The sequence below is a fragment of the Anoplopoma fimbria genome, chromosome 7 (genome assembly GCF_027596085.1).
Source record: "Anoplopoma fimbria isolate UVic2021 breed Golden Eagle Sablefish chromosome 7, Afim_UVic_2022, whole genome shotgun sequence".
In the NCBI taxonomy this organism is placed as follows: Eukaryota; Metazoa; Chordata; class Actinopteri; order Perciformes; family Anoplopomatidae; genus Anoplopoma; species Anoplopoma fimbria.
In genome coordinates, this window is record NC_072455.1 from 8,606,111 (window position 1) to 8,620,502 (window position 14,392).

Consider the following 14,392-nt stretch of genomic DNA (forward strand, 5'->3'; position numbering starts at 1 on the left):
CATTATGCTTGCCTGTCATGCCACGGTGACTTCCAGTTGACATAGTTTCTCTTGATTGGGTTGCGCTATGGATATCCCTAGCAACTGTCTTTATGAGACATTTCTGATGATTTAATGGTTCAACCGGATTTTGTTAATCACTAGTTAGAAGTTAGGTGCTAAACTTAGTAATTAATTTATGGATAGCTGTCCTGTTCTTTGTTTTGAAATGATTGAAGGTTATTAAAAGGCACGTTCCTGCTGCATTATATTTTTCTCAAGAGTGTTCCACTTGGTTCCACCTTTGTTTGCTGTGATTGGCTACTACTTCTTTGCTGTGATTGACTGATTATTTGGTGATAGTAACGTACAAAGAGTTTTTGGATGGAATTGTAAAATCGTAATAATTTAGCGGCTGGCTAGTTAGCTGGCAAGCTAGCTGTACCACAATGCTTTAATGCTACGCCCCTTACCGGAAATAAGCTGAACGAAGTTAACCCTCATCAGGAAATAGCAATGTGCTTTCTTACGCCGTGATAAGAGCGTGTGGCTAAGAATGATGTTGTTAATCTTTTCTCATTTAGCTGCTGTCTAGTTGACTAGCTAGCCAGCTTGCTAAAACAACCGTGCTTTAATGGTACATTGGTTGCCGAAAAAGTTGTCACTCAGAATGCACAGCATCCAAGGATTGCATTGAGGTTACCAGCACTAGCCAATCACAGCACAGTAGGGACTTGGCGGAACATTCCTAGGGCAAAAAAATAAATAAAAAATCACATTTCTGCTGCTACACAGCCTGGGTCTATTGAATATTTGCTACATAATGCTTAATACGGTGTGAACTGTATCACTTCTTCTGGGCTTCTGCTCCACTGTGGTGTTTCTACTCTTTTATCATGATTTGGTCGGGATGATGTTGTGTGGTTCTGCCCCAGCTTGCCCACTAGCTAACCCTCTTGTGCTTTTGTTTCTCTTTTTCTCTCTCTGTACTGACATTCTTCTTTCTTCAGGGTTTGTGTGCTTCATCAGGCTACTCTGGGAGATAAAACCAGTGAGTGTAAGCAGCATGGACAGATTTTCTATTTCATACCAGCACTATTCTCCCATGACACCATGTTTCCCCCATCCTTTGATTTTCTGTTCTTTTACCAGACCTGGTTGCTGAAATTACATTTTGGTGTTTATTTCCATCTTGTTCTTAGTGTTGCAAAAGAGAATCAACAATTTAGAATTTACAAATACATTTTCACCCGTGCTTAAACCTTTCCTTTCATTATAACCCTTGACATATTCTTCCTGTTTCTGTTTTTTGTTCTTCCCCTGTTGCTCATTTTGTGAACTGTTTCCATGACGATGTCTTCATCACTATAGAATTTTGGTTTCTTGTTAATAATATCTCTACTGATCATAGCTTTTAATGTGCTACAGTCCTGAATTTGGAGTGAGCTTTAATGATTTGACTCATCAATTCTATGAACACTGGTCAAGTCAGAGTAGAGTAAATGGATGGATCCCAATCTTTAGATCCCTGTCAAGCTAGTTCTGATGTAGACTCAGTGCAGTCGACACACCATAATCATTATATGGTTATGCACTGAGGGTTGAATTCGTATGTTTTTGAAGTCGGACCCTGCAATATTAAAACAATAGCAGCGCAATGTAATTTTTTCCAGTAGTATGGCCACTGTGAAGGAAAAATAAATTCTTACATTTTACAAGAACAAAATAAAATGTTTCAAGAACTAAGTCAACAAGTCAATAGTAGTTATGTTTACCAGAAAACACAGTAATAAAAATTCTAAAGTCGGAAAAATCAAGAAGATTTATTTCAATACTATCCCGAAAAGTTCAAAGCAAAACGATTAAAAGCTCAGTGTACTTTACGAGTTCTTTGAAATGTCATATCACAAAGTAGTCTACCTCACAAATTGAGTTTGTTTCTGACTGCAACAAAAATCAAACTTCACCCAAAACCTCCAGAAATTCCGATGGAACTGCCCGACTAGTAGGTAGTAAGTGTTCAGTCTGACACTCACTCACTTCATCAGTGTGTTGGATCTTGTCCTTTGGGTCTCTGAGAGGTCTGAAGTGCGGTTTGCTGTTGATGTAGTATTGACGTGTGTGTGTGTGTGTGTGTGTCACAGGGTCAGGGCGCCATCACAGAGAAGCTTCGAAGCCTGAGTATGCACGACCTCACACAGATTAGCCAGCAGGACGACGGAGAAGGAAACCAACTCTACCAGTACAGCTCCCGCTCAGCCAACCCCGCCGTCAGGAGAGCTCAGAGCGCCGACGCTGCAGATGGAGCTGGTACGCACGCACGCTCAAAAACACACACAACAACACACACACACACACACACACACACACACACACACACACACACACACACACACACACACACACACACACAGTTGTAATGGTGTAACGGTATATCACGGTTCTAAGAATGACCGTTATCATACCCTGTGCATTTGCTTTTGTACAGTATTGAAAAAAAGCATACATTTGTGTGTTTGAGTTAAAGGTACAGACAGGATCAGTCAGGCTCACAAACCTAAAGTTGATTGTGAATAATCATGGGAAATTATTTGAAAAGCTCACAGCGGATGTTATTTGTAATTTAATAGCAAATGTAACGTGCTATAGTGTTGCTAACACTTAAACCATAACACTGTATAAAAGAAGTGGATGTAAATAGACTTTATAAACTTCAGTTCATTCCTCATAACCACAACGTTTTAGACATTGTTTTCAGCGTTAAAAGTAATCCAGTGATTGCTGTGTGTACAACAATGCTTCAAGTTTCAACAAGAACTGGTGGAAGCGGGCAGATTCTCCAAAAAGTGTAACCAAATAGTTGCCAAATATAGGAATAGCCGTCAGCTCACCGACTCCATGGCTAAACCGGATTTGTATCCACCACCCAAAACATGATGGGATCCGTGGGAGTTATTAATGCTAAATAGAAATAAGAAGTAGAAAACATACGTGTGTTATTAATAAATGAACGTTACATTACTCCCCTTTTTTTTGTAAGATAAGATATAATTGGAGAAAATGTTGGAAAAAGCCTCAAATGTGAGAAATCAAAGTAATTCAAGAGGAACACCACTGATTATAGAGGATGTTCTTTCCGGAGTAAAGACTGTAACACAGTGATTTGATTTCAGACTAACTAGATCAGGTGGACTCAGGAAAGGATTCTTTGTCCATAATTTGGCTTGGAAAGAGTGCAAATATCCAAATTTTAAGGCGAAATACCCTTAGACTCAGTAGTGCCACTGTGTAATCACCCCGAATATTTTTCCTAACATAGACACACAGATCAAGCTATCAATATCAGCCTATATTAGCTTTGTCAGCTGAATAGTTTAGGTTTTGTGTTTATTGTTTTGTCTTTGTAAGCTTCCTTCCCTTCTATCCTCTCTTCTTTCCTTCGATGAGATCTGCAGGCTGGCTGGCAATGTCAATGAAAGCTGTGTGTGTGTGAGATGACTTCCCAGCAGACAGAGGGGATGGGATGAGGTTGAGTGGGATGCTGGTGGAATGTCAAACACACACACACACACACACACACACTCTCTCTCTATGTGTTCCTTCTGTCTATGGTTCTCTCCAACACACACTCACACTCACACACACAGGCAGTCAGTGAGGCGTGATGAGGGAGAGAGTAGGGGGTTGGGGGTGGAGGAGGAGACTGAGATGAATGTATAGGAGGAGAGTGGAGATGTAAGGGATGGATGGAGGAGTGGATTGGAAGAAGAGGTGGATGGACGGAGGGGAGCGAGGGCTGGTGGACAACATTAGCATACTGAGAGAGGAAAAGGCTGTATTATGTATTCAGCTCAGCCAGCCGGGAGAGGGATGAAGGGAGGAAGATACGTTTTTACCCTCCAACTGCTCTCTTTCATACGCTCCTCGCTGCTGTGGAGGCTTTTTCCCGTGACATCACACCCCCTCTGGTGGTCATGATGGAGGTCCTCAGCTCTTAGGCGACAATGGGTTTCTACAGATTATTGTTTCGTTAAACATATGGGTCAAAGATGATATTCCATATTTATCTTACTGTAAACAAATCCAAACAGCAGTCAGATCATCAATGAATGTTTCAAGTGCTTTTGTTGTGTGTGATTCAAAGCCTAAATATCTTCTTCCTCTCTGTCATAGAGCTCCATTGTTGTCCAGCAACTATTAAAAACACATCAGTGAGCCACACTGTTGCACCGGATGACATGTTCCTTCATTACCATGAACACACACTGCCCTGCCGTCATGAATACTGACTAGAGCATCAAGTGTAGATTAATCCACAGCTGAATATAGTCCCCAACAAATGTCGTTTCTTCCTGTTTTCTAAAACTACTGGCACTCTCTCAGATTAATCTTCTGTCGTTGGTATGCACAAAGAACAGTGCACCAACGTAGTGCATTGACCATTCATATATTTCGGATCAATCGCTTTTTTTCAAAAGTATTAAACAGAAGGGGATGCTGCAATAACCCAGCATCTTAAACTCCCAAAAGGTCACCAGGAGTTTTCATTCTTAACAGTGGGAAAGACTTTGTGTGAGTGTTTAAAATTTGCGAAATGGAAAAAGGCTACTGCTACTGGATAAATAAAATAAAATAAATCTCAACAGACGTACGTCACTGCAAAATATTTGGTACCAAATGTCAAACTTTTTCGCTCTTCTGCAGACTAGCTGTGTTTTGTTATCTCAGTCAACAGAAGATGAAAGCGGACTCGTATCTTAAAACATTTAGTGGAGAATGGATGCCTTGGAGTTCAGGTCTGTGAGCTTCAGAGTTTGTCCAAAGATACATCAGGTGTACTTTGAATTTACAGGTGGATTTTGACTGGTGTTTTGGGAGCGTGCCATGAGAAGATGGAGTGTGTTTTGAGAGTGAAAGTAAAGCTCAACAGCAGGTTAAGACAATGTGAATAAACCAGGACAAGAAAACACAAGTGTCCTTTTTTTCCCCTGGAGAAACATAGACAAATGTTAAATTGTGATTAGACAGGCTGCTCCAGGTCTCTGCTGTCGGCTGAGCGCTGTTCAACAAAGCCCTAAGATCTCAACATGACAGGAAATTGGAGAGTTCTACACAGAATAGACTAGATTTGCTGGAATGACTGGAATGACTTGAATTTGTTTTCCACAGTCCAGACAGAGCATTTAGATTCCACCCTGGAACATTACTGTGGAACATGTTATGCCTGTGTTTCCTCAGTACAGTGGAAGCCAAGCAGGCTGGGGGAAGTTGGACCGCCTGGTTTGGAGACAAGCGGTAGTTAGAGTTTCGGAGTTGAACCCTGTTCACAAGTAGCAGGACTGGATTATTTTATCAATAGACCTTAAAAGGTATGACTCTGGAGCCTATTTGTGATGAATTATGATGCCCCGTCAGAACAACATAAACACAGTATTCATATGGTATGTTTAAACCTGTGTTGGAATGTGAGATCTTATGTGAAGCTGGCCTCTGTCTCATCCCGCCCTGCTTCCTCTGGGAAAGGGAAACGTTGCTTCCAGCTCTGGAGAGTGGGAGGTTTTTTTCTAATCGACTCCAGATGTGACAACAGCAGCACCAGCGGGAGCTAGAACCAGAACAAACGGAAAACACGTCGCTGTTCAAATACTAACTCGGCTTCAGAAAACACTGATGGGTTTATCCGACAGAACACGTCCAGGTGGTAATACTCTAAGTAACAATATTGTCCCTCATGCAGGAAGCAATATAAGAATAGATTTCCTCTTATTATTCGGATCCACTATATGTTTTTGTTTTGTTCGTACCCCAGTGATTTCTGGGATTCACCTATGTTTTCTCTTCTCTTAGGTGAGAGAACATTTTGTCCATCGCAAGGAAACACGTTTCAAATTTGAGCAACAGAGTAATTATAATGGTTGGATTATAAGAGAAATAGAAGACCATTGGTCCATTGATCCCATTCCGACCATAATAACCCCTTGGGCTGACATACTGCTGCAATCACATATTTTCTTGGTTTAGGTTAATCGAACAGAACATTGGTTCTTCTTCATACTGCTGTGTTTTTGGTGGCGTCTCTCAAATTATGAATGTTTGCTCCAGAAAATGTCTTGATATGTTTAACTTTATTTGTAGAACTGTGGCATGTTGTAGAACATTTGCATTTGGCCTAGTAGCAGGTTTGTTTTTGTTTTCTGGGAAGAATGCAGCCAAACACGGAAATGCGACATTGTGTTTTTAAAGTATTCGATTTATTAAAAATTAAACAACGTATTGAAGTCAAGGCAGTGCCATGCATGCCTGAATGAATGAATGAATGAAACTGATGAACAGACCGTCTTCATCCTCATGATGGAACAGAAAACACTCCTGTTTGAGGAATCTGTAGTGAAATCTCCTCTTCTCATCCTGTTTAAGGTCGTTCTCGTTGCCGCGGTGTGAAACCTCTCTAGCTGTTGTGTTTCTATGTGGAGAGCCACGCAGGGAGGCAGTGGTGTGTTAGCTGGGTGTCTGCTGACCTCTGCTGGATCGGCTGTCTCCCTCACTCACACTGTGACTCCCTTCACTCCTCTGCCTCTGATCAACACAGGCCTGTTACCACAACGTGTAATAGTCCATCAAAGTCGACACATAAACTTCTATCGTCTTTTTTTTCTGTCTCTATTTCAAGGTCAGAGTGTGCACTGCTACTACTATGCTATTTTAAAAAAAAATGTCCTTGCTGTTAAACAGCAGCCTCTTACCGTACGAGGCTACCAGACGGACACTAGATATTCTACCAATGCTAAAATAAAAGCCTATCCATTAGGGATGGGTACTATGGATGGGTTAGGATTTTGTAGATAATATTATAATGATACTATTATCTTTTTTTTTTTCCTTCATTATGAGATCAAAAGACAGTTACTTAAGGAGGGGAAACAACATTGCTTTATTCTTCTTCTATGTAAACAAATAGTCTTTCTTGAACAGCAATACAAGAAGTTCCACAATCTTTAAAAATACATTTACAGCCTATCGATTAGCTGAGCGTTTAGCTTTCATTGATTATCCTGTTCTTCTGATCAAACTAACGTTACCTGCAGTGGACGAGGATGGACGGCTGATCTCCAAACAGTAGAAAACTGATCATTTCTGCAGACTGATGTTCTGCTTGTTGTCCAGATGTTGTGATAAACTGCTGCTGTTTCCTCCCTTAACTTGTGAGGGTTTTATTGTGTTTGAGACAACGAGAGTTCTCAACGTCTACGGGAGGAAAATGTAGCCTCACTTTGGGTGTGTGTGTGTGTGTGTGTGTGTGTGTGTGTGTGTGTGTGTGTGTGTGTGTGTGTGTGTGTGTGTGTGTGTGTGTGTGTGTGTGTGTGTGTGTGTGTGTGTGTGTGTGTGTGTGTGTGTGTGTGTGTGTGTGTGTCAGATTTAAAGAAAAAGACAAAGAGGCAGAGAGAGGAAGTTTGAGACGAGGACATCTCACTCCGTAACTTCTAAAGTAATAAGAGCAGAACCGTTAACTCCGGTACTACATATTAAGAACCGGGTTTCCGGGGGGGGGGCATCCCTCGAAAAACACTGCTTTCCCTTATTATCTCCACCTATCACACTCACCCAGTTCAAATTTAATCAAATCCAGGTGTTCACCAGGTCCAGGAGCAGGGACATAGAACCCAACCTTTAATTTTATCCCGTGCGTTAGTTACACTTGTTCATCTGAGCCTCAGCTGTGGAACAGACGGGATCAGTCATTCACACATGGTGTCCGAAATATTTACGACACAATCTGAGTCCGTGTTTCAGTGAGTGCTGAAATATATGTGTGTGTTTGTTTTTCAGACTACTTTTATGACCAGGAGGAGAGGACTGATGAAGAGGGCGAGCCGATCTTCTCTGAGGACGAGGCCGTCACTCAGAAAGGACTGAGACGATCGCAGAGTGTCAAGATCACCCGATCCAGAGTCCGCAGAGACGTAAGTGTTGTTTTTACATACATATGTATATGTATATATATATAGGTATATGTAAAATCATTTTGCATCAGAACAAACGGAACAGAAACTCATACCTGTGGGTATTTTTTTCACCAGGCTCGTTACGGATCCCTGAAGATTAAAAGCAAGAAGAGACCAGCGCTGAACACTGTGAACTACGGAGTGTGAAAAGAATAAAGCAGACACACACACACACACACACACACACACACACGCATACACGCATACACGCACGCACGCACGCACACAGAGCAGCGTGCTGATTGGTGGATGGTATTACAGCTCTTCTCGGTCTGAGTTTTCACTCTGCTGAGCTCTTTAATGTATCCGATGATGAGCTTCCTTCTGAAATATTTATTACTTAATTCATCCAAAACCGGAGTTCTCTGGGAACTTTTGATATTTTTCTTTTGGTTTAGTGGCGTACATTTTTGCATGGTCTTGTGTGTATTTCATCCGTCGTTCATTAGAGTTATAGTTGTGCAGTCTTTTTAGATTGTTTAGTCTTTTCGTTTCATTTCAACCAAGCTTTGTGGTCTTACTTTCTCATGAGGCCTTCTTTTATAAAGAGTTGATTATCTGCAATTGATGGCCTAACGGATAGGTAAATCATTTACTCATGAGAACTCTTTTGGCTTGTGCCTCCAAAGGTTGCTTTGACTTTGTAGCCGTTTATTTGTCAGGGAGACCCTTACAGTATCTGCACCCAAACAGGTTTCTGTGTCTAACAGCTTAATAACACTTACAACTCTAGATTTATTGTATAGTGTCATTTCCCCTTTGGCCACTTGGGGCCAGCATGACAAACTTAAATTATCCCTTTTTTATTAAGTTGCAGCAGCGAACGTGTCGATAACAGTCGCTTATATACACGTCCTGCAGACACCGAATAAAAGTCCAATAGTCAAGCTCCTTTAAGCTCACAGTACACAGGGATCATTTGTCATTGTTAATGACTATGCTGCTACAGACGCATTCCTCCCCCTCACAAATGAAGAGTTGACTTTCCAAGAAAATAAAGTGCACCCTTGTTTAGTTCAGTACACTCTTGCTTTTGCTGCTACAACCTCACCAGGTGTAGCAGTGACCTCCGGTGGCTGGGGATGTCACAAAAACCCACGCTTTGGTAAACTTTGTAAAACTTTTTTTTCTACACAGTAAGTTCCCTATCAGAGGTAAATTCTAACATCACTGTGACGTTCAGATGTAATCTCGTAAAAATTGTAAGTGTTTATTGTTTAGTTTTTTTACCGTCGTATCAAATTTGGTACCAAGAATCGTGGAATTTCCCTGGTATTTGTATCCACTACTACATTTCTGGTATTGTGACATCGCTAATGCTGGCTAATGTTAGCAAACTGCAGGGCTATGCATTTGAACTCAGCAGAGTGATCTTCTTTCAGCTCGCTGTTTCGGCCCACAGCTGTCCTGCTCTGGTTCACTCTCTCCGCTCAGCTGTCTTCACTGGTTGAAGCTCTGAGCCCCACTGTTCACCAACTCTAACAGCAGACGTGAACTTTAGAAGTCTAATGAATGCAACACTTGAGCACCAGCAGATGAACACTATCCCTCGTTCCTGTCAGAGGAGGAGAAACCACGAACACCAATGAAGAGAAGGAAAAGGGAAGAGAGAACCAAATGAATGAAACAAAGGGACTCTTTCCAGGTTTCTCTGTGCAGAATTCCAGCCTTTATGAAGGCCCAGAACTCCCCCTCACAATAATGACCATTTCCACTTTTTACTTGTGTATTTTTATGGCTGTGTGTCCCAATCACACCCCTGGTTGTTAATTTTTAGCTGTGTTTTTTTAAATATCAGTGAAGATTTGTTTGAGTTATTTAAATCTTATTTTGTGTGTGTGTGTGTGTGTTACCTTTGAATTAAACGGAGTCTTTTGTAAGATAACCACCTGTTTTTGCACATATACCTCCTCCCAAACTTTTTTTTCTTTATCAATGCTGTTGTTGCCTGTCATCTCATGATATAATGTACTTTGCTGTGGGAGGATGCAGCACACAATTAGCTTAACCACTCTTGATGATGGATGCTAATACTAACGGCCCTCTCTTGTGACATTTTGAAGTTTGGCTCGTTTTTGTCCACTGTTCATTTGATGAACATGTCGCTGTGCTTCTGACTCAGCAGCAGTAAGTTCGGCTGAAGTCAAATGACTTTAGCATTCTCCAACCAAAAAATATCCCCCAAAAAATAAGCCAAACTTCCACATGATGCCCTTTTAATCCTCATAACTGAATATTGATACCAAAGCTTCATTTACTCACCTGGAAGCTGTGTGGCTGGATGTTTTTGTGTTTTTTTTATCTGTGTGGGTAAAATGTCTGGTGTGTGGATTATAAATTCAATACAATAAATAAGAAAAAGAAAAATCACGATGTTTCATTGTTATGTCAACTATATATATATATATATTTGGGGCACAAAGGGCCCAGGTTTTGGCCAATGCCACTGATTAATCCTCAATCAGAAAGCATAGACACACTACTGAGTTCATTAGTTCAGTGTTTTATTGTTGCTTTTGATTTTATCTGCTGTTTTTTTTTCTCTCTCTGAAAAGCACTTTGTCACCTTGATAAGAAAAGTGCAAAATAATTAAAGTTCATTGTTATTATTATTTCAGCGACCTGAGCTCCCCTTTGACATCAGGACGGCAGAAACTCAACAGATCTTCTGTTCTGACTGCACCTCCGCCCATTAAAAATACAATATAATAAAATAAAAAAAGACTTCTCTTAATGTAAGACTTAAAGAATTTCAGCATATTTGCTAAAGTTGATGTAATTGCATGATTCTTGTAATATTTGGGTTATATCAACTTTAAATGCACTTTGTGGGAGTCACCAGCGATAAAAGCGTCACCTAAATGTAATGAATGAAAGTCACTTTATAACTGTGACAAAGTATTACATATTTGAGTAGTTCTTCAAGATATTCTAATGTCCTGATTTCTCTCGAAACAAATAAATCATTCAAACCTTAAAAAATAAGCAAAAAAAATACAGAAATACAAATGATTTTTATAACTTTTATTAAATCAATACTGGTGTGTTACAGCATGAAATCAAAGATATGTCACATTATTTTTAGTTTTTGTTTAGTCCGGTTAGTTGAACAAAAATGCTTATTGACCCTCAGCTGACTGTCTGTTTTCAGCACTTGGATGAACATAAAACTTAAATCGCCTATACAAAAGACATTTTTGTCCTTAAAAACCATTACCGTCACTACAACTCACCCTCCTTAGCCGGTTATAAAATGTGGAAATATATTATTCAGTGCCTTTTTATTGGGCATCAATATGTACAAAACCAGGTTCTCACCAGGACGGGTTCTCACCAGGAGAACCCGGGTTCTCACCGCCCGGGTTCTCACCAGGACACAGAAATCACAACATATCACCCCAGTCCTCCACTCCCTCCACTGGCTTCCAATAAAACAACGCATCATTTTCAAAGTACTTCTCCTAGTATTCAAGGCTATGTACCGGTCCAACCTACCTCCTGGACCTCCTCACCCCTCAATCCACATCCAAGACACTCAGGTCAGGCAACTCCAACATCCTTGCGGTTCCCCGGACAAAGCTGGCTACCATGGGAGATCGTGCCTTCTCTTCGCTGGGGCCACGCCTGTGGAATAAGCTCCCGGAGAAGATCAGGGCCTTAGACTCCCTCACCGCTTTTAAATCAAATCATAAAACTCACCTGTTCCTCTCTGCCTTCCCCTAAGGTCTTGGCTTTGTGTAGTTTAGATTGCGTTTCTTGGGTAGTAGTTCAGTTTTAATATATATTCTTAGATTTGTTTTTAGCGTTTTATTTTTATATTTGATTATTGTGATTGTTTTACCCTGTACAGCACCTGATATTTCATTGTATTTTAAAGTGTGCTATATAAATAAAATCCATTATTATTATTATTATCAACCAAACGTCTACAAGGGTATTGTCAAAAAATGTAACTTGAAGTGTAACTTGCCTTGGTTCAAGTTACAGTTACGTGCGACTCCCTTTAGCTGTATGAAGTGTGTCTGTCTTCGTGCTAATAATGCGTGCACATCCTATGAGAATGATGATCAACAACAGGAGTTTGTTATTTTAGTATTTAACAGCTGAAGCTAGACACTAATTGAGTATTCCGTTGTTGAGAATGTGGGTCGATCATGTCTAGCATAGGTCTTGAACGCAGCATAGTGTCGGGTCTGAAGACAGTTCTGCATGTCTTTATTGTTCCAGTACACGGCTCCCAGTGTTAGTGCAGGAGTTTGTACAAATGTTGCGTAGGATGGTGTGTGCATGCAGACGCCTCATTCAGACCCCAAGCAACACAGGCAACGAGTTGTCTCGAGTTCTTTTCTTTCCTTTCTGCCAACAACAATGAGGGGGCAGCAACAAAACTATACAGTCAGGTCCATTTGGACATTGACACAATTTTCATCATTTTGGCTATGTACACAACCACAATGGATTTGAAATGACACAGTCAAGATGTGCTTTGAGTGCAGACTTTCAGCTTTAATTTGAGGGTATTTACATCCAAATCAAGTGAACACTAGTGTCATGTAAATATTACATTCATATGTATAAATGCCCACATACAAATATCGAGCACAGTATATTTTGTTCATGCTCTCACATCACACTATCACTGTGCACATTGCGGTAAATGTTATGAGTTCTCTTAGAAGGTCAAATACTCCGGTCAGGGCGTTCTAGTGCCTGGCCGTACGATGGAAAAGGAACAGAGACACATAAAGAAGGATGAGCTCATGCTGCAGAGAAACCAGATCACAGAAACCCAGTTTCACTAACTGATAAGGCCCTCAGAAAGTCTAAACCAAGAGCCGCCTTCCTTTTTTAGGGACCTATCATATTCAACTCATAAAGCCTATATAACATGATGCGCACTCTGTTTAAGCGCCTTTTTAGTTGCTGAACTTCTCAGTACTGCTAGGCCCGTGCACGTTCAACTGCTGGGCGATATACTCCTGTTATCCTACAATAAATGTCACATTTGTTTTAAGATGAATCCGGTGTAGAAGTCTCTCTTGTTTTCCACTCAACACTAGCAATTACAACAAATTATATACATGGTCCCCCCTTTTGAAGGGACCAAAAGTAATTGGACAAAGTAACATAATCATAAATCAAATTGTCTTTTAATATTTGGTTGCAAATCTTTTGCAGTCAATGACAGCCTGAAGTCTGGAACCCATAGACATCACCAGACGCTGGGTTTCATCCCTGGTGATGCTCTGTCAGGCCTCTACTGCAACTGTCTTCAGTTCCTGCTTGTTCCTTGGGCAGTTTCCCTTCAGCTTTGTCTTCAGCAAGTGAAATGCATGCTCAATTGGATTCAGGTCAGGTGATTGACTTGGCCATTGCAGAACATTGATTTTTTAGATGTTTTTTGGCAAACTCTAATCTGGTCTTCCTGTCTTTGAGGCTCACCAATGGTTTACATCTTGTGGTGAACCCTCTGTATTTACTCTGGTGAAGGCTTCTCTTGATTGTTGACTTTGACACAGATACGCCTACCTCCTGGAGAGTGTTCTTGATCTGGCCAACTGTTGTGAAGGGGTTTTCCTTCACCTGGTAAAGAATTCTTCGGTCATCAACCAGTAGTTTTCCTTGGTCTTCCGGGTCTTTTGGTGTTGCTGAGCTCACCAGTGCTTTCTTTCTTTTTAAGAGTGTACCAAACAGTGGATTTGGCCACACCTAATGTTTTTGCTATCTCTCTGATGGGTTTGTTTTGATTCTTCAGTCTAATGATGGCTTGCTTCACTGATAGCGACAGCTCTTTGGACTTCATATTGAGAATTGACAGCAACAGATTCCAAATGCAAATCCCACACTTGAAATGAACTCTAGACCTTTTATCTGCTCCTTGTTAATGAAATAATGAGAGAATAACACACACCTGGCTATGGAACAGCTAATCAGCCAATTGTCCAATTACTTTTAGTCCCTTCAAAACGGAGGGACCACGTATAAAATGTCTTGTAATTCCTACACCGTTCACCTGATTTGGATGTAAATACCCTCAAATTGAAGCTTAAAGTCTGCACTCAAAGCACATCTTGATTGTTTAATTTCAAATCCATTGTGGTTGTGTACAGAGCCAAAATGATGAAAATTGTGTCAATGTCCAAATATTTATGGACCTGACTGTATAAGACAGGTAAAAAAAAAATCACCTTTTTACCTTGCTGTCATACAGCCCTTTCTGAAGGGCAACTGAAGCTGTTATATTCATCTATGCTCTTCACAGCCACTAGAATCCTTAAACAAAAACTGTCATTTGACCTTTTTGCTGGTCTACCGCTGGATGGGCTAGCTGGTGTTATTGTGGATCAGTACTAACCCTTTAAAACACCAAAGTCACACATTAACACCAACAAACGAGCCGATAGAGGCAG

The 14,392-nt window shown here is 40.7% G+C and overlaps 1 protein-coding gene across 1 annotated transcript in view; it reads left to right on the top strand.

The window, feature by feature from the left end:
* reep3b (receptor accessory protein 3b) overlaps positions 1-10,338 on the top strand; it is a 32,809-nt gene extending 22,471 nt beyond the window's left edge. Inside the window, exons 6-8 of the mRNA XM_054601204.1 lie at positions 2,124-2,289; positions 7,807-7,940; positions 8,058-10,338. Of these exons, the coding sequence (XP_054457179.1) occupies positions 2,124-2,289; positions 7,807-7,940; positions 8,058-8,129 (372 nt within the window). The 3' untranslated portion in view covers positions 8,130-10,338. The remainder of the gene's footprint in view (positions 1-2,123; positions 2,290-7,806; positions 7,941-8,057) is intronic.
* Positions 10,339-14,392: the final 4,054 nt, after the last annotated feature.